Here is a 21462-nt window from a genome sequence, read left to right as displayed (position 1 = left end):
TGCTGCCCCTCCTGTGAGGACGCACCGCCGCTGGGCCGCGCCCGCCCCAGCGCTTTGCGCATGCGCCCTCCGCGCACTGCGCCGGCGCGCGCCGCACGGCGCCTGCGCCCTCCGCCCTCTGCGCATGCGCCGTCGCCTCCGCGCTCCTCTGAGAAGATGGTGGCGCCGTGAGCGGCGCGGCACTGCTCGGCACCACTTCACCATGAGGAACCTGCGGCTGCTGCGTACCGGCGGGTGCCGCCCCGCCGCCGCCCCGGGCACCCCGCAGTGCTTCTGCCTTACGGCCGAGCTCGGCACGGTCCTCGTGGGCTCCCAGCACGGCCTTCTGGAGCTGGACCCCGCCGGGGACTCGGTGAGAGTCGCAGCGGGAGCCGCGCCGCCTTGTCGCTGTCAGGCTCGGTGCAGAGCTGTGGCTTCGAGGGAGGGTGGCGGTGCCTGTCAGGCTTGGGTCCGCCCGTTGCAAAGCTGGAATAAAGCGTTTGGGCCTCCGTCGGTGCCTGGCGGCAGCTCGCCTCAGGGCGGGTGGCGGCTGCCCTCTGACAGGGCTCCCTCTTCGTAGCGGCGTTTGCGGGGTCTCGGAGCGTCGTGCTACTCCCGGCCCCCGCTTGCTGCTGTCTCGTGGTGCCTAAAAAGTTGGCCGTGAGGCTGTGATCTTAGAGATTAGCTGTGCTTCTGAAGTACAAACCTGCCTCCGAGGGGGTGGGTGTATTTGATGCGGGTCATTCTTGTGGTTTAGTCTTAGGCATGATCTGATAAACAGTTGCATCGGAGACACAACTCACAAAACAAATAAACAGGCAAAGGGATAGTGAAGAGAAGACGAGGAAGGTTTTGAAATTGTGTTCAAGGTGGGCACAGTTCTTTCTCTAAAGAAAAAAAACATTATTGAGCCATGAATTCCTGTGAGAGCTGGGTTGCATTTTCTTCTCAGGGAACACACTATGCGACTCTTAGGCATCTGATTCTTCCACTGTGTTCAGTTCTGAAGTTAGCTGACAGAAGAGCTCTTGGGCTTTCCTGGGGTCTCATTTTTAAAGAAGGTTGTTTTCTGAAAATCTTCTTTGTGGTCAGTTTGTGAAGGCTATCGACTAAAATATTTTCAGAATTAAAAAAAATCTGAAGCCTATCTGAAGCTGCTAAATATGTCAGCTTCTTTTTCTGTTGTTTGGTTTGTTGCGTTGTTCTTGGGTTTGTTTTTTTGGGGGGGGGGTGGGGGTTGCAGGTCTTTATTACTGTGGTTTTTTTTCCCTGATGACTGGATGTGTAAAACATTCATGCAGCTAAGCTGGAGCGCTATCTTAGCTAAAACTTTCTTGTTTTGCTTTACCTGAATGCACATCCAAATGGTTTTCCTTTGAATTTTTTTTTCTTATGCTGTGTCTATAAAGTCTGAATAACTTCTTAAAAGCATTGGGACGCTTTAAGCAGCTGCCCATTCTCCTCCTAATGTTGAAACTATGTGAAGTATGAAAAAGGGCTTGAAAGATGATTAGCAAGACAAATTGGAAGTTGTAGTATTGCCATTTATTATTTGCTCCCTTATGTGAGTTTTCTCATTGTCTGTCTAACACTTTTAACATAAGAGGACCATCACAGTTTCCTGTGGATAAGTGAAAATAAGTACTTATACATTGGCTGTTTCCTGGTGCCATTCACATACTCACTTCTGCTGTGTGATACATCATGTAATTGCAGTAGGATGAAATATACTTACGGATGTTACTGTGTCATTTCTGAAAAAATCCAGTGAGCTGATGTGTAGTTAATAAGTCTTTGGTGTCTCTGTGTCAAGGTGACAAGAGAAGTTTCCTTGACTGCAGAAGGTTTCATGCCTGAGGATGGAAGTGGTTGCATCGTGGGTATTGAAGATCTTCCAGAGCAGGAGTGCGTGTGTGTTGCTACAGCAGCTGGAGACATCCTACTGTGCAATCTCAGCACGAAGCAGGTAATGTGGCAGGAAAGACACAACAATACTGGGGGATTTCAAAGGAAAAGATTACACTATTTTCATTTCTTTGTGGGCAGTTGTGTGTTTGTTACTGAGCTGTGGTTAGTCCACCTTTTCTGGGCAAATGAACTGATTTTTGTGTGAACCTTGAGCACGATTAAGGACAGAATATACACTCCATAAAAGAACTGAAATAGAAACAGTGGCTTGCTTGTCCACAGCCTTAGTCCTGTGTGTTTCCTCAGGGGGCTGTTGGCACACACCCAGCAACATGGGATCCACTGGACAATCTTGCAGAAATAGGGTATTGCTGAGACTAGGTACAGAATAAAGTAATCCATTCATAACTCACAGTGTAGCTACCTTTTTATTATTATCAGGTAATACAGAACATCATGCTGACTAGACTTAACTGAATAGAGGAGAAAGTGTTATGCGTTGTGGATTGAACAACATTTAGAATAAAAAAGCCCTATAAACCACTAAAGGGAAACCAAAATAGCTGAGTAAATATGGCAGGAACTGAGATGCTTGCTTTCTCTTCCTTTCTTGGTGTAAGATTTGTACAATCTTCAGTAAGACAATTAAACACCACAGCAGCACCCTCATCTGCATCAACTTCCACAGCAGTAGCCCAACAGTGCAGGTGTAGGTAGGCGTGAGATGACAGTAGTCTGTCTGGCTTAGCTGTCACATTGTGGTTATTTGCAGCTCACCTGATTTGGTTTGATTTGCAGATACCACTTAAATATACAATCAGCTGTATCTGAAAAATGTGTCCTGTATTACAACTTAAAACATGTCATAAGGGAATAGAGATTAACAAAAGGTGTGATATGTGAGACTTTTCTTGCACTGATATATGGGTCAGAGTTGAGGTTTAACTTCAGATCCTTTATTTCAAGCCTTTTTGGCTTACTTTCCAGTTTTAAAGTTGTGTTCTTTTGGTGCCGTCTGGGCACGAAGAAAGAAGTTGTCAAGATGACTCTGCTTGTTTCTAAACCTTTAGCATGTGCGTGATGATTACTCTGCCCACCAGGTGCCCAGTCCCGCTTTGTTTACCTGAAAAGATTCTGATAGCCAAGCTTTATTCCTTGAATGGCACCATCTTGCCATTTATCTTAATTCTTCTGTTCCATGCCTTTTGCAAATCAGGATAACAACGCATGACAGAAGTTCTCTTCCCACTGCTATTGCTCACACAATCATGGTGACCCAGTAAAACTGGCACATATTTTCATAAAGTTTGAAGTTAGTGCAGTTATATACAATTGTCAAGTTCAGCATGCACAAGCTGATCAGAGTTTTAATGGATATAGTGTCTCTTAACTGCGTGTTGGAGTTCTCTAGGTAAGAACCGTATGTCTGTGTTTTGTGACTTCAGTATATTTACCAATGTAACCACAGATGTAATCAGGCAATATTTGTATTAATACTATACATAAAACTGAGAGTTGCAGGATAAAGCTCCTGTTAAAACTATGTATGTTAGAAGATGTTAATCTCTAGATTATCTGCGCTCTCATACGTAAACATTCTGGAACCATCTTTCATTAGAAATGTTTCTTTTGTTTCATTCATCACAAAGGGTAGAGTAAGACTTGTGACTTTCCTAAGTAGGGGAGGATTTCCCTGCCTTGGTGACTGATTGCTTTTGTGCTGGGTTGGTGCAGCACTGATGTTCCTGCACTTTTGTGATCTTATTTTGGTCTTACAGGTGGAATGTGTTGGCAGTGTGGACAGCGGTCTGAGCACCATGAGCTGGAGTCCTGACCAAGAGCTTGTTTTGCTTGCAACAGGTATCAACAACAGCTTGTAAGGTTTCTGTCTTTAGGAGTGAGACTTCCTGTGTCAAAATGCAAAGCACAGTTAAGATAGAAGCAGCAAAATATGAAGTTATGAAATTTGGACTAGGACTTAGAGAGACAAAAAAAACCACTGGATCCTGTATATGAGATTTCATTTCGTGATCCATGAGGTGCTTTGGTGATCCAAGCAGAAGCTGTTCAGGCCCAAAAAGCTGAGTTTTATAGAATAATAATTAGTCTTTCAGATCTTCCAAGGAAGTATATTAATCTTGCCTCTAAAACGTAAAGAATCCTGCTTTATATCCCCATTTGATTTCTCAGTAACAAAAAACCTGCTTCTTGTCCTTTCATAGGAGATATATATGTCACAGGCTCAACTTAGCTACAAATGTCTCAGCTAGAAAATAAAATTGATCTCAAGCAAAACATAATCACAAAATGCTTGAGGTAGAAAGGGAGCTCAGGAGATCATCTATTCCAATCCCCTTGCTCAAAGCAGGTTACCTGGAGAAAGCTGCTGGGAACTGTGCCCACTCAGGTTTTGGATATCTCCAAGAATGGAGACCCCTCAGTCTCTGTGGGCACCCTGTTCCTGTCTGTGACCACCCACCAAAAAATTGTTTTCTTATCTTTTAATGGAATTTTCTGTATTTTAGTTCATGCCTCTTGCCTGTTCTGCTGTCAGTTGGCACCACTAAAGGTCTGACTCTGTCTGCTTTACTGTATCCCACCTCCCCCTCCCACATAAGATACTTACACATACTGATGAGATTCCCCCTGAGCCTTCTCTCCAGAGCAGTCTGACTTCTCTCAGCCTCCCCGCATGTGACAGATCCTCCAAGCCCTTAATCATCTGGGTGACCCCTTGCTGGAATCATGCCAGCATGTCCTTGTCTGTCTTGTACTGGTGAACCCAAACGTGGAGTCAGTACTCTACACGTGTCTCACCAGCACTGAGCAAAGGACCTGCTGGCAATATTCCTAATGCTGTTGGTCACCTATGCAGCAGGGGCATGCCGGTGGCTTATGTTCAACTTGGTGTCCCCTAGGACACACGGGTCATTTTTTTGACAAGCTGCTCTCAGTCTGTCCTAGTGCCCGAGATCATTATTTTCCAGGAGCAGGACATGGCTTCTTCTGTTATGGAGCTTTATGAGGTTCTTGACAGCCCATCTCACCTACATGACAAAGTCCCTGTGGACAGCAGCACAGCCTTCTGGTGTACCTGCTACTCCTCCCAGTTTTCTGACATCTAAAAGTTGCTGAGGGTCCCATCCACAACGTCATTAGTTAAACATTTGCCCTAGTGTCCAGGGGTACACCACCGGTGACTAACCTAAATCTGCACTTTTTGCCACGGATAACAAGCTTCTGAGCTTGGCAGTTCAGCTGGCTTTCAGTACACTTCACTGTCCTTTTACCTGTCCCATCCTTCATGAGTTTGTCTATGATGATATTACAGGAGACAGTGTCAAAAGCCTTATTAGAATCAAGATAAATGACACATACTGGTCTCTCCATATCCACAAGTCAGTTACCTTGTTGTAGAAGGCTATCAGGATGGTCAGGTGTAGTTTCGCCTTCATAAATCCTTCTTGTCACTCAAGGACACAAGGGTACCTTCAAGTACCCTTGCCAGGTACTTATTTTGGAGGTGGAAAGAACTTTTTAACGTTAGGCCAGGAGGCATGTTTTTGAAGAGAGAAATTTGAAAGTGTTCTTCTGTTCCAGTTTGAGATTTTCTGCTTTGAAGGGTGTGTTCTCTTTAATACCATATTACCATTAGAAGTATTGCTATATTCAAGTCCATGACAGAACAATAGGACAACACAGGAGAACACTGAGTTCTAATTTGCCGAAGATACCATTACCAATACTGTATGTAATGTCTGCCCTGCAGGTCAGCAAACGCTTATCATGATGACGAGGGATTTTGAACCAATTACCGAGAAGCAAATCCACCAAGTCGAGTTTGGGGAAGGTAAGAGGTGCACTGAAATGAAGTTGTTCAAACTGATGTCATTGGTGCATTGTGAGCATGTAGCAAGTAAAGAAATGTAACTGAGCACTTACTGGGCCCCTGGAGACATTTTAGACTGTAATGCAGCTGAAGAGGGATGCCAGTATTTCACGTGTTAGCTTATATTCAAGTAATTTCCCTGTACAAGAGGAGCTTTCTGGGCTATGTAAATTTCCTGCAGATCTTTAGAATTAAACTTGGATGGAAGGTGTGAGTGGCTTGGACCTGTGGTTGTGTTTTACAGCATTGTTCTGCACAGTATGGTAGTCTTCCACTGCAATGATTATTTCTTCTTCAGGAAAGTTTGTTGCTCTTGGCTGGGGTAAAAAGGAGACACAGTTCCATGGATCAGAGGGAAAACAGGCAGCGCATCGCAAACAGACGGTATTATACTGGTTCTCTTATGTTGGGCCTATGCTGTCTCTGGGAAAACATGTATAAAGAGAGTTTCTGTTACTGCTGCGGTGCCAGTTTGCCACCACCTTCATAGGCTTCATCTTTTTGTTTCTGTTGTTACCTGAAATCCAGCATTTTTATCTTCCTCCTATTTCAATACTTAGGACTGTTCATACAGAGCTCAAAGCAAGATTTGCAAGTGCTAGTACTGGCAGAGGTAAAGCCACCCTTAAACCAGCATGACATATTTTGCTGAATATGTGCCATATACTAAAGCGTTCATATGGCTAAGAGATGCAGCATAAAGTTTGGCTGAGAGGAGCTCCCAGAAGGCAAGAGTAGAAGGATATGGGCTACTGAGCATCATCAGTCATGTGAGGCAGCTGCCTGCATATGTTAGCTCTTTGTTCCTTTGCCTGGCACTCCCTTGTTTGTGTCTTATTCTCTGTACTTTTTATTTGGTGAAAAGTCAGGTAGCTAAAAACACTCCACTGCTGGATTTTTCTTCTTGTGTTTTAAGTTTCAAAATTAAAACTGTCCTGCTGAAGCCTGGCAGGCTAGAGTAGAGAGACATAAAATGTGGCCTGTTTCAGCTTTACTGTTAGGAGGGACAGGATGAGGCTTGCTGTATCTGTACTGTATCTGTAACTATGCCTAGTTTGACAAAGTTAAACCTTTGAACAGCTGCCTCTCTGTGTGTATTCTGGTGAGATTATTTTTTTCCTGTGTTGTTCTGCTAAGAACCTGTTTTCCTTGAAGAACATTACTTCTCGTCCCAGCTTCTGTCTGCATACAGACTGTCTGGATGGTATACCTTTCTCCTTCAAGGGATTGTGACTCCAGTCATCAGTCATGAACAAACCCTCATTCATCCTTGTGTCCAGCTTATGTACAGCTGGTCTATAAGCAGAGACCCTGGTGGAGGGAAAGGATGGCATGTGATCATGTGAATAATCATATGCACTTCCAGGAGGAGCAGATTGAATTTACAGGCAGTTTTAATTCTAGTATTTCCTAAAATAACATTCTGAGTAATGAATTTTTAACTTTGCAGCCTGACAGCTTTTTAATGGATTGATTTCATGCCAAGGCTTTTGAAAGAGCTGGCTTAGCAATGCAGTCTGTTTAGACAAAGGCAGCAGTTGCATTCCCAAGCTTTGATGCAACTTTCTTTTGTGTGACTTCAGGAAGTGTCACCTACTTCAGTCTGGGATGACGGCAGGCCTCGGGTGACCTGGAGAGGAGATGGGCAGTTTGTTGCAGTGAGCGCTGTCTGTCCGGAGACAGGTACAAGACCAAACTTAATTGAAATGCCAACATGTGTAAGAGTCTTCTTATGCAGAAACTAGGTAAGGCAAGAACTTGCTGGTATTTGTGGTCTCTTGGCCATTTAAAGCAAGAGTGAGTTGAGCTAGTGAATTGATCTTTTCTCTGTTTTGATGTTCTCAGAGGCATTTTATAGATGTGATCTTTTGAACCTTTCTTTGCAGTTTGGTTTTCGCTCCAGTGAGAAGCCAGGAGAAGTTACTGCTGAGTAGTTACTATCTGAACTGCGTCTTTCAACAGTGTTAAATCACTGTTCAAGCTCTAAGTAATCTCTTATGGGCTCTCAGTACCAAATGGATGAATCTGTTTGGGTTGCCATACCGACTGTCCCTCACACCAGCAGTTTTGGCCTTGCACACTTTTGTTTAAATACTGGTAATACTTTTCCCTAGGTTTTGCCCTAAAGCCAAAGAGGTGATGAGCACATACATTTCTTCTAAGACTGTAATTGATGTCTTCCATGATAAATATGGCTGAGCATTTTATATGTATTGGTCAGCATGTTGAACTGCACCAAACTGCGCTGCTCTTCCACTAGTTTGGGTTTTTACCTTCAGTACTTCAGATTAGGGAGGATCTGGCGTTTACAGGGAGATTTTAACATTACTATGGTGACAGTTGGAGAGGGAAATGGCTATGACTGAGCTACATCAGACTGAAATTCATACTCGGTTCCTTTAGAGTCACTCAGTTGCTATGGGAGAACTGCATGAGATAGAATAAGTTCTTACCCCGTAAGGTGTAGAACAGAAATCTGCTTTTCATTCATGTGCATCAAAACTTGCTCTCCTGCCTGTATAAAATGAGAAAAGTCTCTTCCCAGTCCTTTCTTACACCTTTCTCTCATTGCTCTCTCAACCTGTAGGTGCTCGGAAGGTCCGAGTATGGAGCAGAGAGCTTGTGCTGCAGTCAACAAGTGAGCCTATCTCAGGATTAGAACAAGCACTGTCCTGGAAGTGAGTAGCAAAGCAATCTGCATGCTGGTAGCAGAGTGTTGCTTTTCATTCCCTGGTCACAGTCTTTGATCAGCATCAATTTAATTTCTCCTGTGTTTGTTTATTTTTCCCAAAAACTCGAAGAAAGCTTCCTTCTGATCCAGCATGAGGAAGAGTAGCCGTTTAAACCCTGAAAAGCCTAATATTTGCATTACATGTGGGAAAACGGGATAGATTTTCTGTCATAGTCTCAATGTCAAGTGTTTTTGGACTCAATTGTATAAATAGGAATCTTACTGGTCCTTTGCCAGTGCTGACATTTACTTGCTCACCTGAGGATGTCGTGAGCCCTGGAAAATGTCTATGCTGGACCTATGACTTTGTCTGAACAGGGCTGAGGAAAACACATCCTTTGCTGCCCTTTTCTTCATGTCTCTGGAGAAAATGTGAGATGACTGGTGTTTAAAAGGACAGTTAGTGATTATGTGAGCAACTACTTTTCATTTGGCTCTTTTTTTAAGGCCCTCTGGAAACCTAATAGCATCCACGCAAGAAAAACCCAACAGACATGATGTGGTTTTCTTAGAGAAGAATGGACTTCTTCATGGGGAGTTCACCCTCCCATTCCAGAAAGGACAGGTCAAAGTAAGTGCTGTGTCTGAGCTTCTTTGATAAGAGCATAATGGAGATGAGGACTAGATCTTTTCCAGATTCTAGGAGGAAGTTTTTGACTTAAAACTTAGTGCTGGCCCTAATGGAAAAAGGGACCTGAAAAGTGAGCAGTGAAGAAGCCTGTGGAGAAGATGCAATGCCCTCTGCAGGCCCATTGTACAGAGACAAGTACAGAGGGATTGTAGCTCTGAGGTGCTTCTGGCCCCCGTATGCTGTCTACAAGGCAAAAGCTTAAAAAATGCTGTTCAGGCTGTTGCAAGAGTGGGGTGAAACACATACATTATCCCAAAGCAGGGAATTGAGAAGCTACTGCAAGGGTGTTACTTCAGTTTTGCCTTTGGATGCTGAGCAGGTGCTTCCTCAGTGCCAAGGAAAGCGAAGAGAACACTGCTGTCGTGTTTGTGGTTGTATTGCCTCTTCAGCTGTGTGGAACCAATGTGACAGGTTCTGTTTCAGGATGCTTCGCTCCAGCTGTCGGCAGCTTTGCAGTACGAGGGCTACATTACCGTATTAACCCATGCACCTTATATTGTTGAAAATAAGGAGAAAGTCATGGTCTTGCAAACCAATTGGGAGCATACTCCATCTACACAGAAGCAACAATATCAGTAAGAGCCCTGTTTGTTTCTGCAGGTTAATGAACTGCTTTGGAATGCAGATTCTACAATCCTGGCTATATGGCTGGAAGATGTGAAGGTGGAAAACGCCAACCCAAACAGTTATGGTGAGAGCACTATGTGAGGTTCTGTCTCTTAACACTTGCCTGCAAATGTGGTTAGCAGTGGATATTCCTTTGCAAGTTAGGAGACACTGGGGAGGCTTACCTATAGTTTGAGACCCCTGTGCATGTCAGAAAGAACTGGTAGTTCTTTGAGCCTGAGCTCAAAGCATCTTCCAGGCTGCTGTAGCTGGAAGTGGTATTAATGGAACGCTAAAGGTGTGAGCCCTTCCTAAAACATGCCTTCTAACAAGGGGAGCTCAAAAAATTCTAGGATTGACTCTTTTGCATGAAGTCTGTTGTTAAGTTTTCTTGTGCTGGGTGTTGTATGACACAGCCCATGGACTGTAGGCTAGAACTATTATTTTCATTGCATTTAACCCAACCCTAGAGCACGGGGAGGGTTTGAGATGGGTCTTAAGTAATAGCCTGTAGTAACCATTTGTTTTTCTATAGTTCAGCTGTGGACCACAGGGAACTATCACTGGTACCTGAAGCAAAGTCTACATTTTGGTAACTTGAAGGATAATCAGTTGGTGTCGCTGCTGTGGGACCGAGAGAACCCATATAGACTGCATGTACTCTGCCAGGATTGGCATTACCTCTCCTATGACTGGCATTGGACCATAGACCATGGAATGGAGGAAGACAGCCAGCATCTGGCAAAAGTGGCTGTCATAGATGGAGGTGAGCAGTGGGACTGCTTAGCAGCTCTAGGGTCAGAAGGGGTGGCGTAGACTCTTGGATGCAGGCTGGATGGGATATGGTAGTTCTTCTGTTAGCTGCTGTTTCTACAAAGCTATTAGTGAGGGGGACCATGCAATTTATGGATGCTTCAGCGGTGTTTCAATGGAGTGCTTTAGCAGGGCACAGCAACTGTATTTTCCTGTAATGTTTTCCTACTTTCAGTGAAGAACCTAACAAGAGCCTCACTAACATTTGGACTGTGTTACAGCTTGGATTTTTCTCCTTTTTTCTTACACAGATAAGGTGCTTGTCACAGCATTCCAGCATGCTGTGGTGCCTCCACCCATGTGTACCTATGAGCTCCAGCTCCAACAAGCAGTTAATCAGGTTGCATTTCACATAGATCCCAAACGTAGTGGAGACATGGCTATCCTGGATGCTGATAACAAGATCTCTGTCTACAGATATGGTGAGAGTGTGTTGCACTGTCTTGTTAAAGGAGACTCTGTGTCTCTGAGAGCAGTATCCCAGGGGACTACTAGGGTGATGGTCACTCAAGCCATTAGTAGTCAGGAGCAAGATACATCTGGTTCAGCTGTGAACTCAAGCTCAGTTCTCTGGTCTCCAGTGGTCTGGGTGGCACAGGAGCACTGTGAGGGTGCATTAGCTTTGTAAGAAGGCAGCGTTGAGCACTTGTCTGTGTGCTTATGCTGGTAAGATCCCCCTGCCTAGCTTAGGCTTGAATAGAGTGCAGCAGGTGGTATCTTGTATAATCTGTTCTGATGGCATGTTGCTGTTAGGCACTGGAAATGTTTGGAAATAGCTACCTAGGGTCTATCTGAGGCACCCAGCACTTCCCAAAGCAGTCCTGTATGTGCTGTAATATTCAGCGTGCAGTGAGACCAAAGGCTGTTGATACTGTCTCTGAGTCTTGTACTGTGACATTACAAGGTTAACTGTGTTCCTCTGGGTAAGGTGTTGGCTGTACATGTAGGGATGACTTTCATAATAGTTTTCTGTAGCATCCACTTTTTGATAAGAATGGGAGAGGAAGGGGCTCTTTCGGCAGGATCTCTAAAGTCTGCTTTGTTCTGTGTTTGCTAGGACAGAGCACAATTAATGACCCCACTGTCAAGTTTGGAGCTGTGGGTGGAAATGGATTTAAAGTAGCTGTGGAAACACCATACCTGGATAAAACGTACAGGTAATATAGAACTAGTACAGCTGTAGTGGGGGAAAAAAGGGTGGTGCCTGGCTGGATGTTTTAGAGTCATAGCTCTGACCACTTGTCTCAAGATTTTGAAGATGTCAGACAACATGGTTTCATTGTGCTGACACTGTGGCTGCAACTAGTGCTTGACTGAGGAGTTGATCTAGTGGGAGCAGTGACTATGTCTGTGACAGCACTGAGGTAGCCTCTCCTGTGCCTGCTGCTCTTGGTGTTATGGTGCTGCACTTTGTGCTCCTGCTCTCAGAGCCAAAGGAGTGGCTGTGCAGTGCTGAGGCTCACGATCACAGCACACTGAGCAACAGAGCTGCTTGCATGGTAGAGAGAATGACAAGGTAAAAAAACCCACCTTGTTCTAGATTTGTTCCCATAAATGGTTGGCTTGGGAGTAGTACTGCCTAGGGAAAACAAATGGAGCTCCTTGTGTCTCATCCTTCATCTCCAGCCCAGCCTGTGGCAGGATTCATGCTTTGGGTGTGTGTTTGTGCATTGGAGCCCTTCTAGCCGTGCTGTGCATCTAAACAGCCAGGCTATGCCTAGGAAGACCTTCACCTCTCCAGTGAGGTGGCCTACTGAAATCAGGTTCTGTTTATTTCTCAGTCTCTCTTATTTTGTGACAGAGTTGATGTGGGCAGCAACAACAATGAAGTGATGAAGCCTCTGGGGCTCCGATATCTCACCTGGCTGCCAGATGACAGCTTCCTGGTGGTTGGTCAGGGTCAGCATGCTGCTCAGTCTGTTCTTCACCATCTGACTGCAGTGCCTTATGCAGCTGGAGCTGAAGAAGAGCGCCTGAATTTACGGTACTAGAGATCTGTCAGTTGTGGGTGAAGTCTGAGAGCACCTCTGGACAGTGCCTAGAAGGAATTAAGTCCCTCAGTAGACATGCAGCCCAGAGGCTGTGGGTTGGGGAATTCAAGTCTCTTCCTGCAGGGGAACTGAACAGCCCAAGAAGCTGCATACCAGTCAGCACTTGCCGGTAGTCCTAATGCCGACACCCAGCCTGACAAGAGGCTGTATGCTAGCATGCTTGTGTCAGTACCAGATGGCTCTGTTCCTTTGTCTGAATTCCATGCCCTCAGGATACCGAACTTCACCATTCTACCCATTGCCCACCATTATTAAGGTCCGGAAGGGTACTGGTAGCTCTTGTTACTCCTGTCCTCCTCACCTGATGGGCTTTGTGGAGTCAGTTGAACTAAAACCAGATCACAAGATGAAGTTACCTGGGGTACAGAAATCTGCTTTCCAAAGGGATCCTGAGAGTAGTTTTCTACAGCAGTCACACAGCAAAGACAGGCTGATTTGCATATGAACTGTAGATTAGAACAAAAGAAGTGTGGGCTCTGCAGAGTGCTGTAAGAATGCAGACAGTGACTGGCACAGTTAGGCAAATGCCTACTGGCTGGAGTTGCTAGTGCTCTGTGCTGCCAGTGTCAGCTTACATAGGTGTGAAAAGACTACAGAAGATCCTTACATGAACAAGGCCCATGAGGTGTGCATCCTTCCATCTGGACACAAGAAATGCAAGGTCTAGGTGTTACGTGTATCTCCTGTGACTGATGTTATGCGTCTTGCTCCAGGTTTTCTGTGCCTGTAGATGGGGAAGTGATCAGCCTGTGCTGCAGCCCGGTGACCAAAACTGTAGCTCTGCAGCTGGCTGATAGACAGATCCTGAAATACCACTGGGGTAAGCTGGGTCCTATTAAAGTATCGAGTCTGGGGTGTAGTTACTACAGATTTCTCAAAATATTTAATGACGTGAGTTGACTTTCAGGGACATAGATGACTTTTGTTGGTAGTTGGTCCTGCCTTTCATGCTCCCTCTGCTCCCAGAAAGGGGCCCAAACTGGTGATTTGTGTCAGAAAGCAGTTAATGTTGAGAATCATAGTTCAGACTTTATGATTTGAAATGATTGGTTAGTGATTTCAGAAGTGCTGACTGACTGCCATGTCCTTGGCACTTCTCCACAGCGGAATAGAGGTGCTGCTGAGCCCCTAGAAGTTGCCATCTTCCTGTCTGCTGCGTCCCGGTCTTCTGTTTGTGTCAGCATTTCTCCTGTCTGTCAGATAGTATAGCTTATTCCCAGCTCCAGTTTTCTTGAGATACATGTCATGTAGTTGTAATGTCTGAATCTTTGATTGGCTGTAAAACAGTTTGATCTTTGTTGCTCTTTAGAAGCTTCTACTCCAGTTCTTGAACCCTGGAGGACCAGCAGTGGCTCTAGTGTTCAGTTCCCCCACCCTTGCGTTCAGACTTCTATCACAAGGATCGGTGGTGAAGTAAGTAAGACTCTGTAAGACTGTGAGCAGATTAAGTTCCCTACTTGGTTGTTCTCTGTGTCGTATGTGCACCATGATCCTCTGCCCAGGGTCCAATGATGCTTCTTAACTGCAGTCTTCATAAGGCCCTATGCAGAGCTCAGAGCTTATCTTTCCTTGTCTTCTAGAGCATTTCTTGTGATTTGCAGTTAACATCCAATCTCCCTGTTCTATGAGTACAATGAATAATGTCATTGAAGAGCAAGAAATGTCAGATTTAAAATTTCCAGCAGTCACTGCCCTGCTTTTTTTGAAAGCAACATTTTGCTCTATCTGAACTTGCCCTATTAGCAAATATGGTTGCATTGAGTTACTGCACATCTCCTACTACTGGTGTTTCTTATTGGTGATGGTTTCGTGATAGTTACAACAGTTTAAGGAATGACTAGCTCTTTTGCTGGTAGTTCCAGAGTTTGTTTCCTTCAGCGTGCATCCAGGTGAATGCTGTATGGCGTTGCTTTGCTGTGCTCTGTACTAGTGCTTTTCCTCTGGTATTTTGGACCAAATGCTGCTAAATAAAAAACTAAATTATCTGGCATGGTTTCTGCTTCTATTTTGTTACTGTGCAGTCTCTGTTACAGGGTAGACCAAGCTGGGTTTCCCATTAGAAGTGTTTAAAGACATTTAAGCAAGCACTTCTAGTATAGAGGTTGCATGACTTCCTGTCCAGCTTCTCTAAGTAATTCACATGAGGTACTTAGTACCTAATGTAAGGTTCTTCCATCCAGTGCTAGTCAGTGTTGCGCAACACTGGAGGTTGTGACACTGATAGCTTATACTTATTATCTTTTTTTTTGCAGGAGATGATCTTGGGCCTCACAGATCGATGCCGTTTTTTTGTTAATGATATTGAGGTACCAAAGTTTTTGCCCCTCATTGCATACCCTTTCTCTCTGCCAAAGGCAGCTTTTTGGTTCTGCTCTATAACGCAATAAACTACATCATTTTTCTACAGGTCGCTTCCAACATCACCTCATTTGCAACATACAATGAGTTTTTGTTGGTGACCACCAACTCCCACACCTGTCAGTGCTTCTGCTTGAAGAACATGTCAGCGAAAGGTAAACGCCAGCTCTGGCTGCCTGATGCTGGCAGCTCATGGCCATTGTATTGGAACCACAAGATGTCCCCATTTTTCACATCCAAACCTGCTGAATTTGGGTCACTGGGAACAACTGCTTAAGAGATGGAGGAAGAGAGCTGCTTTCAAAAATGTATCAGAGAACAAGGAGCACAGGGAACTGACTTTGTATATCACTTCCTCATCCCAGGGAGCAGGATTTGTCCTGTAGTTGTTGTTGTTTCACTGTTTTCAACAGCTTAGCCCTGCATTCTCTCCCTCCCCTTCACATCCAAAAAAGAAAGCGCTATGTGCTATTTGAAGGAGTGTGGTAGAGAAAGGATCCCAGTAAAAAGAGTTTCTGGTGGCAGCCGGCTATCAGAGGTATGAGCACACTGGAAAACGTAGGATGACAGCTTATTGGTCCTTTACATCTTTCAGTGCTTCTCTCATCTGGTCTGTTGAGCTTTGTGATCCTGTTGTGTTGGTGACATCTCTCTACTTTGTGTACAGCAGTGCCTAGCACTAAAACGTCCTCTTCCTGTCTGTAACCTTTGAAGATCACTGGTGTATTGTTGACTCAGTTGGTCCAGTACGACCTTGCAGAGCCATATAGGAAAACCTGAATGGGGCACTGTGCTGCGGTGTGCCATGGATGCTGATAAATAATGCTGTTTTCAGCCCTTCAGGCTGGCCTGAGCAGTGCTGCTACACCCAACAGTGAGACCCTGCGCAAGGTGGAGCGAGGTTCACGTATCATCACTGTTGTGCCCCAGGACACAAGGGTTGTGCTGCAGGTCAGTGCTCTGCCTATGTCTCCTGAGGTCTGCTATCAAGAGTTGTAGGGGGCCCGTCTCAGTGGGCAGCTGACCAAACTGCAAACAGCGTGGGCAGTGCTACAAAGCTGCTGCCCTGTACTGCTGCAGCACAGTGCCTCACAAAGCTGCCTGGCTGGATACAGAGGGATTTTGAGCATACCTGTGGGGGTTAGGTTCAGCACAGGCAGCTGGGTATGTACAGAGCTGGGAAGGACTATTCAAATTCCTAACGTCTGAGCTAGCACAGTGCTATATATTCTGGCCTCTCACAGTGGATTTCAGGCGCACTTCTAAGTACTTGCTGTATTTGCTATCAGCTCTCCACTAGCCTTGACACTAAATTTGTCTGAAGTGCTGAGGTTGCTCTTCAGAACCAGCAGAGGTTCACAGAATGGAGAAGGATGTCATTTGAAAGGCACCTCTGGCCAACATCCTCCTCAAAACAGGGCTAACCCGAAAGCTTGATCAGATTGCTCTGCGTCTTGCCTAGTTGAGTGGAGTCCAGCCTCCGAAGGAAGGAATGTTTCTGAGCTGAGAAAATTTTCAGATATTTTCCCACAGTCGTAGAAATTGCATAACCGTTGGAGTGAAAAAACAGGCCCGTGCACCTGCAAGTAGCAGGCAGGTCTAGAAAATTATCCAGTCCATTGCCTTCAATGTAGGCAGAGTAACTACAAATAGGTAATTGTGGTCATCTCATGTTGCAGATGCCGAGAGGAAATCTGGAGACTATTCACCACCGAGCTCTGGTTCTTGCCCAGATTCGGAAGTGGCTAGACAGGTAAATAGCACTGGTGTGTTCTGATCTTCCCTCCCCTAGTCTGCGCTGTTAGAGGCTGGCTGTCCTGGTTTTGTGCTGGAGAAGGGAGGGAACTAAACTCAGAGGAAGTGACTTCATTAGTGGGAATGAAACTGTTTCTGGGGCTACCAGCTAGAAGTCCAGCTTTCATCAGTCGCAGGTGCCTCTCACTTCACCACTGAAGGGCTTATATGTGTGCTAAGACTGTGCAGGTGGGAGAAATCTTTGTCTGCTCCATTTTCCAGACATCTCAGTCACTTTGTGATGAAGGTTGCTGTTTTTCATGTTTGTTTATCTGTTTAATTGATTTACATTTAAGTTTGAAACAGAAGTTGGTCTAGTGGACCAACTAGATTAAAATTTAGTTCTCTGTTTTAAGGGAGGGAAAAAAATAATGCAAGGCCTGCGTTGCTTCCTCAACCTGGCGTGCTGGTCTGTCCCACTGCAGAGGCTGGCAATGAACAGGATTGACCTTGCACGTTTTTTCTGGAAGGCAATCTACACAGCTAATTACCTATGCTGTTCCCTTCCCAGAGGGTCTGCGCTTACCTCTGGTCAGTTGCCTTTATTTGCAGGTATTTCACCTATCCACTATCTAAACTATCCCACTTGGCTTATTCCTCCAGGCTTATGTTCAAGGAAGCCTTTCAGTGCATGAGAAAGCTGCGAATCAACCTCAATCTTCTCTATGACCACAATCCCAAGGCAAGTATGCCCAGTTCTGTTGTGTTGTTTTCCGTTTCCATCTAGCCTGGAATCCATTGACATTGAACAGTGGTCTCAAAAGAGTAGGTGGTGCTGTCAGTTCTACGTTGGTCAGAGATGGCTGCTCTGCACTGCTGCATCCTCGTGCAGGCAGACTGGATTTAGCATTTCCTTCATCTTGTACATTCGAAGAATGTCTTTGAATTTGTTCTTGTACTTAATGTACTTGTTCAGAGTAATGGTAGTAATGCTGTTGTTCATTTCAGGTATTTCTGGAAAACGCAGAAACCTTTATCAGGCAAATAGATTCTGTGAATTATATCAACTTGTTTTTTACAGAACTGAAGTGAGTATAATTCTGCAAATGGAAGCATGCATGTAATCAGTTGTGGTACCTTATTTTGTCAAAATATTTTCAGCTCTTAAGTTTGGGCTCAAGGAGCCAGAAATCTGGCATGTTAGATCATAAAGACTTGAGTAAGCTCAATAGTTTCAGGGACAGTCAGTGTGTCTTGTTGGGAATTCCAGCTTGCAGGAAGCCATTAGATTTTTCCAGCAAGGGATTAATATATCATCTGACTGCTTTGACTTCTGTTTTGCTGCACAGGGGTAAATGTGAACAGAGAAAGTTTTGTTCCCTCATAAACAGGAGCAAGGCAGCACTGCTTATCTGAAGCCTGAGGCCAAGATAAGATTTTGCTTAGATTGCCAAATCAAGTCCCCTTACTTCTTTCTCAAAGGTTGAGTGACAAGAGGCTTTAGGGCATTGGTAGCTTCAGGACTTCTCAAACTTGCTGAAGTAAATAATTGTTTAGGAGCTGGAGCTGTCACTTAGGCATTCTGTTTTATTTTCGGTTTTGACCTGACCTTAAATCTTTGTCTAGAAATAAAAGCAAATGGCTAAATTTTCAGAAGTATTCTGTGCTCTGAATAATGGATTTAGGAGAAGACAGCTGTATTCTGAAAATCTTGCCTTCTGATTTTTTGTGCAACTAAAGTAGTTGTTCTGACCAGTTTTTTCCATGCCTGTCTAGGCTGAGAATCAATTGGGATGGATGAGAGATGTCGGAGAGCTTTCTGGTAGTGTGGCAGGTTGTGTGTGTCAGTACTGACTGACATGAGCTATTTTGTTGAGTAGTTATTTTCTGCATGCATTTGTGTTTCTTAATGTTGTTGTCTGTGCTGGGCTATGTGATGAACCATGCTGGTATTCGTGCTGTCTGTTTTTATTTAGAGAGGAAGATTTCACAAAGAGTATGTACCCATCTCTGAATGGTAGCAGTAATGCTCAACCACGCCAGTGTCCTGATCAGAAAAAAGTAAACCTCATATGTGATGTGATGAGAGTTGCCATGGAACACATTGACCCTCAAAAGTAAGTATTTTCTTACCATAGCTGAAGGAACCATTAGAGAGATTTCTAGTGAGTCATTTGCAGAAAGCAAATCTGTCCTTAACATCAGTTGTTTTGCTTCAGATCCTCTGAGGTGAGCCTGTGCTCCACAAGACGTATGTAGCCATACCTTCCATCTGTTGATGATGCTGTCCTGAAAACCACAACATCTACTAATTCCACAGATAGCAAAACAACTTTTTACTAGAAGAATTAAAGTAATAGATGCAGGATGCTTATAAGGGTTTAAGAAATACACTCACTGTATTACTTAACTGTTCTTACAATTAGGAACAGTATGTGTGGCATAGGGGACAGAGACACGTGAGCAAGATTGTCATCTCAGGGAGATGCTGGCTTTTTGGAGCAGCTGGCCTTTCGGAAAGATCTCAGCTGTTATATTTGAAGCTGAGTTACTTTTGTAAACCTTCAGCTGCGCATTTCTGAATGATTAACTTTTTGGTAACTATCCTCCTTGGATGAATCAACAACAGACAAGGATAAAGGGTGGGAAAATAGGATAATAACAGTGGTTAGTGAAGCAGTGTTCAAGCATTGGCAGTTTATATATGAAATAGTGGAAAGAGGAGCAACAGATGTTGGGTTCCTGTTGAACCCTGAAAATTTAGATGCTTTTCAGCAGATGGTTTTGGAAAACAAACCATCCCCTTAGCTGGGAAAGCTATTTTGAAATAGTACACGTGAAATGTGTGAAAGTGGAAATAACCTCCTAGAAAGCTTTCCTTTTATAAAAAGACCACCTTCATGACAAATTTGATTTGGAAAACTGTGTCCAGCTATCTGAGCTCCCAGAGAGATGTTTTATCTCTCCATTATGCTGGCTGGCATGATAACAAAGCTCATTCTACTCAAAACGCACCTCCAGTCTTGTGACATGCTGAGTAGAAAAACCTTTCTGGTATATTCTGTTCTCTTCCCGTTTTTCCTGCCTTCCTTTAAAAAGATTGAAATACCTGAGTAGTAGTTGGTTTTGGTTTTTTTTACTAAAATGTAAACTAGGACTTGCACAATGTGTGCTAAAATAGGAATAAGCAGCGTTTCTGCCTTCTTGCTTTTTCATTTACTGCTTCTTTTTTCTTCAGATACTGCCTGTCGATACTGACAGCGCATGTAAAGAAGAGTCCTCCAGAACTGGAAATTGCTCTCCAGAAGGTTCACGATCTTCGAGGTGTTGTATCAGGAACTCAAAAGTTTTGAAAATGGGTGGTTTGCAGGAGCTTTCATTGTTAGCATGGTTCACCCTGAAAATTATTTTAAGATGGCTGTTCACGGAGTCAGCCAGAAAACAGAAATGTACTTGAAACTTGTGTATTAATGGAACAGCAGCCTATTAGCTAAGATACACTGCTGTACATGCCCTCAGCTCATCCTTTAATCTAGGTGTGTCAACAGACAGCCCAGAGTTAGAGCTGTTCTCTCTTTCCAGTCAGAACTCTGGTTATCCCAGCATGGAATAGGAAGTTCCCATTCTGGGGCCTGCTATCTCCAACTGGCAAACTTTGCGTTTACTCTGTGCTGATACTTCTGACTTGTCACTGTTGCACACGTCACAAGTTAACTATGCTTAGACTGTCCTTGAAGTTCTCCAGGAAAGGCAAAATAACTTCTCCTGCAAGACAGAACAATCCATTAGTTCGGTGGTCCCTATCCAGTGTCAAGAATGTGCTTAATAATGCATGCCTTCCTTACAGCAGGGTTCCACTGCTGGTGGTGTAACTGATAGTATGCTTCTTTATCTTGTTACAGAAAGCATTACTCCAGATGTCAAAGCTGTGAGTGCAGAAGAAGCACTGAAGTACCTGCTTTTCCTTGTGGATGTCAATGAATTGTATGATTATGCCTTGGGGATGTATGACTTTGATTTAGTCATCATGGTGGCCGAAAAGTCTCAAAAGGTCTTGGCTTATAGTTCCAGCCAAGGAACTACTTTTCTTCTTTCCCAAAGTTTCTTTGTTGTTTGTGGATCAGCCCACATGTTTTGTTGGTCATAGCTCTCCACCCAGGCAGGATTTCAGTTGCTCGGAAGTCCTGTATGTGGTTGGTGCTGGGATGGTGGTATATCTCTGCATCCCTTAGTAATTCCTGAGCACAGCTTTGGAAACTTGCTTGCGCTCAAGGTGAAATAGGACTTTTCTAGAGCAACACAGCAAGGTAGCTCTGAGGAAGGGAGGGACTGTGGTCTGAAGTGTTATAACTGCATGCCTTGCGTTCGCAGTTCTGTACTCTTTTGATTCTTGCTTATTTGGTGGTGGCCACGATAATAGTGTGTATCTTCCAGCAGGTTTAATTTGAAATCTGAATGCTCATCAGGATCTTCAGGGTTTCCTAATGTTACAGCAAAGCCTGATGACCATCAATTAAAACACCCTATTCATTTTAACAGGTTTTATGACCTTTGGTGTGGGGGAAGTTGATCAGCTTTACAGCTGCAAATTTATACATGATAATAGCTAATAGAAACAATATTTGGTATGATACATAGCCTTGAATTTTAAATGTCACCAGCCTTTAGGTGCTGAAGTCCATGTGGGAGCCTCGTAATTTAAGTTAGTCATTCCTGGGAAGAGTACATGTAGACAATTGATTCTTAAAGATGGCTTAAATTT

At 44.2% G+C, this 21462-nt stretch overlaps 1 protein-coding gene across 2 annotated transcripts in view; it reads left to right on the top strand.

The window, feature by feature from the left end:
• The first annotated feature begins 134 nt into the window (after positions 1 to 134).
• The window catches only part of ELP1 (elongator acetyltransferase complex subunit 1), a 33056-nt gene continuing 11728 nt past the window's right edge, over positions 135 to 21462 (top strand). Inside the window, exons 1-24 of one of the 2 annotated variants that reach the window (XR_012584927.1) lie at positions 135 to 352; positions 1793 to 1945; positions 3666 to 3747; positions 5657 to 5737; positions 6075 to 6160; positions 7360 to 7459; positions 8364 to 8454; positions 8955 to 9078; positions 9739 to 9829; positions 10280 to 10510; positions 10809 to 10979; positions 11615 to 11714; positions 12359 to 12541; positions 13322 to 13428; positions 13918 to 14021; positions 14861 to 14914; positions 15016 to 15121; positions 15802 to 15917; positions 16646 to 16719; positions 17364 to 17442; positions 17709 to 17788; positions 18677 to 18817; positions 19939 to 20024; positions 20603 to 20751. Coding sequence is in view for 1 of the 2 variants with exons in the window: in XM_074570131.1 (XP_074426232.1) it covers positions 203 to 352; positions 1793 to 1945; positions 3666 to 3747; positions 5657 to 5737; positions 6075 to 6160; positions 7360 to 7459; positions 8364 to 8454; positions 8955 to 9078; positions 9739 to 9829; positions 10280 to 10510; positions 10809 to 10979; positions 11615 to 11714; positions 12359 to 12541; positions 13322 to 13428; positions 13918 to 14021; positions 14861 to 14914; positions 15016 to 15121; positions 15802 to 15917; positions 16646 to 16719; positions 17364 to 17442; positions 17709 to 17788; positions 18677 to 18817; positions 19939 to 20024; positions 20603 to 20751 (2739 nt within the window). In the remaining variant the exon portion in view is untranslated. The remainder of the gene's footprint in view (positions 353 to 1792; positions 1946 to 3665; positions 3748 to 5656; positions 5738 to 6074; positions 6161 to 7359; positions 7460 to 8363; positions 8455 to 8954; positions 9079 to 9738; positions 9830 to 10279; positions 10511 to 10808; positions 10980 to 11614; positions 11715 to 12358; positions 12542 to 13321; positions 13429 to 13917; positions 14022 to 14860; positions 14915 to 15015; positions 15122 to 15801; positions 15918 to 16645; positions 16720 to 17363; positions 17443 to 17708; positions 17789 to 18676; positions 18818 to 19938; positions 20025 to 20602; positions 20752 to 21462) is intronic. The other variant, XM_074570131.1, reaches the window with a different exon arrangement.

This window comes from Larus michahellis, chromosome Z (assembly GCF_964199755.1).
Source record: "Larus michahellis chromosome Z, bLarMic1.1, whole genome shotgun sequence".
Classification (NCBI taxonomy): domain Eukaryota; kingdom Metazoa; phylum Chordata; class Aves; order Charadriiformes; family Laridae; genus Larus; species Larus michahellis.
This window is presented reverse-complemented; position numbering and strand designations above follow the sequence as displayed.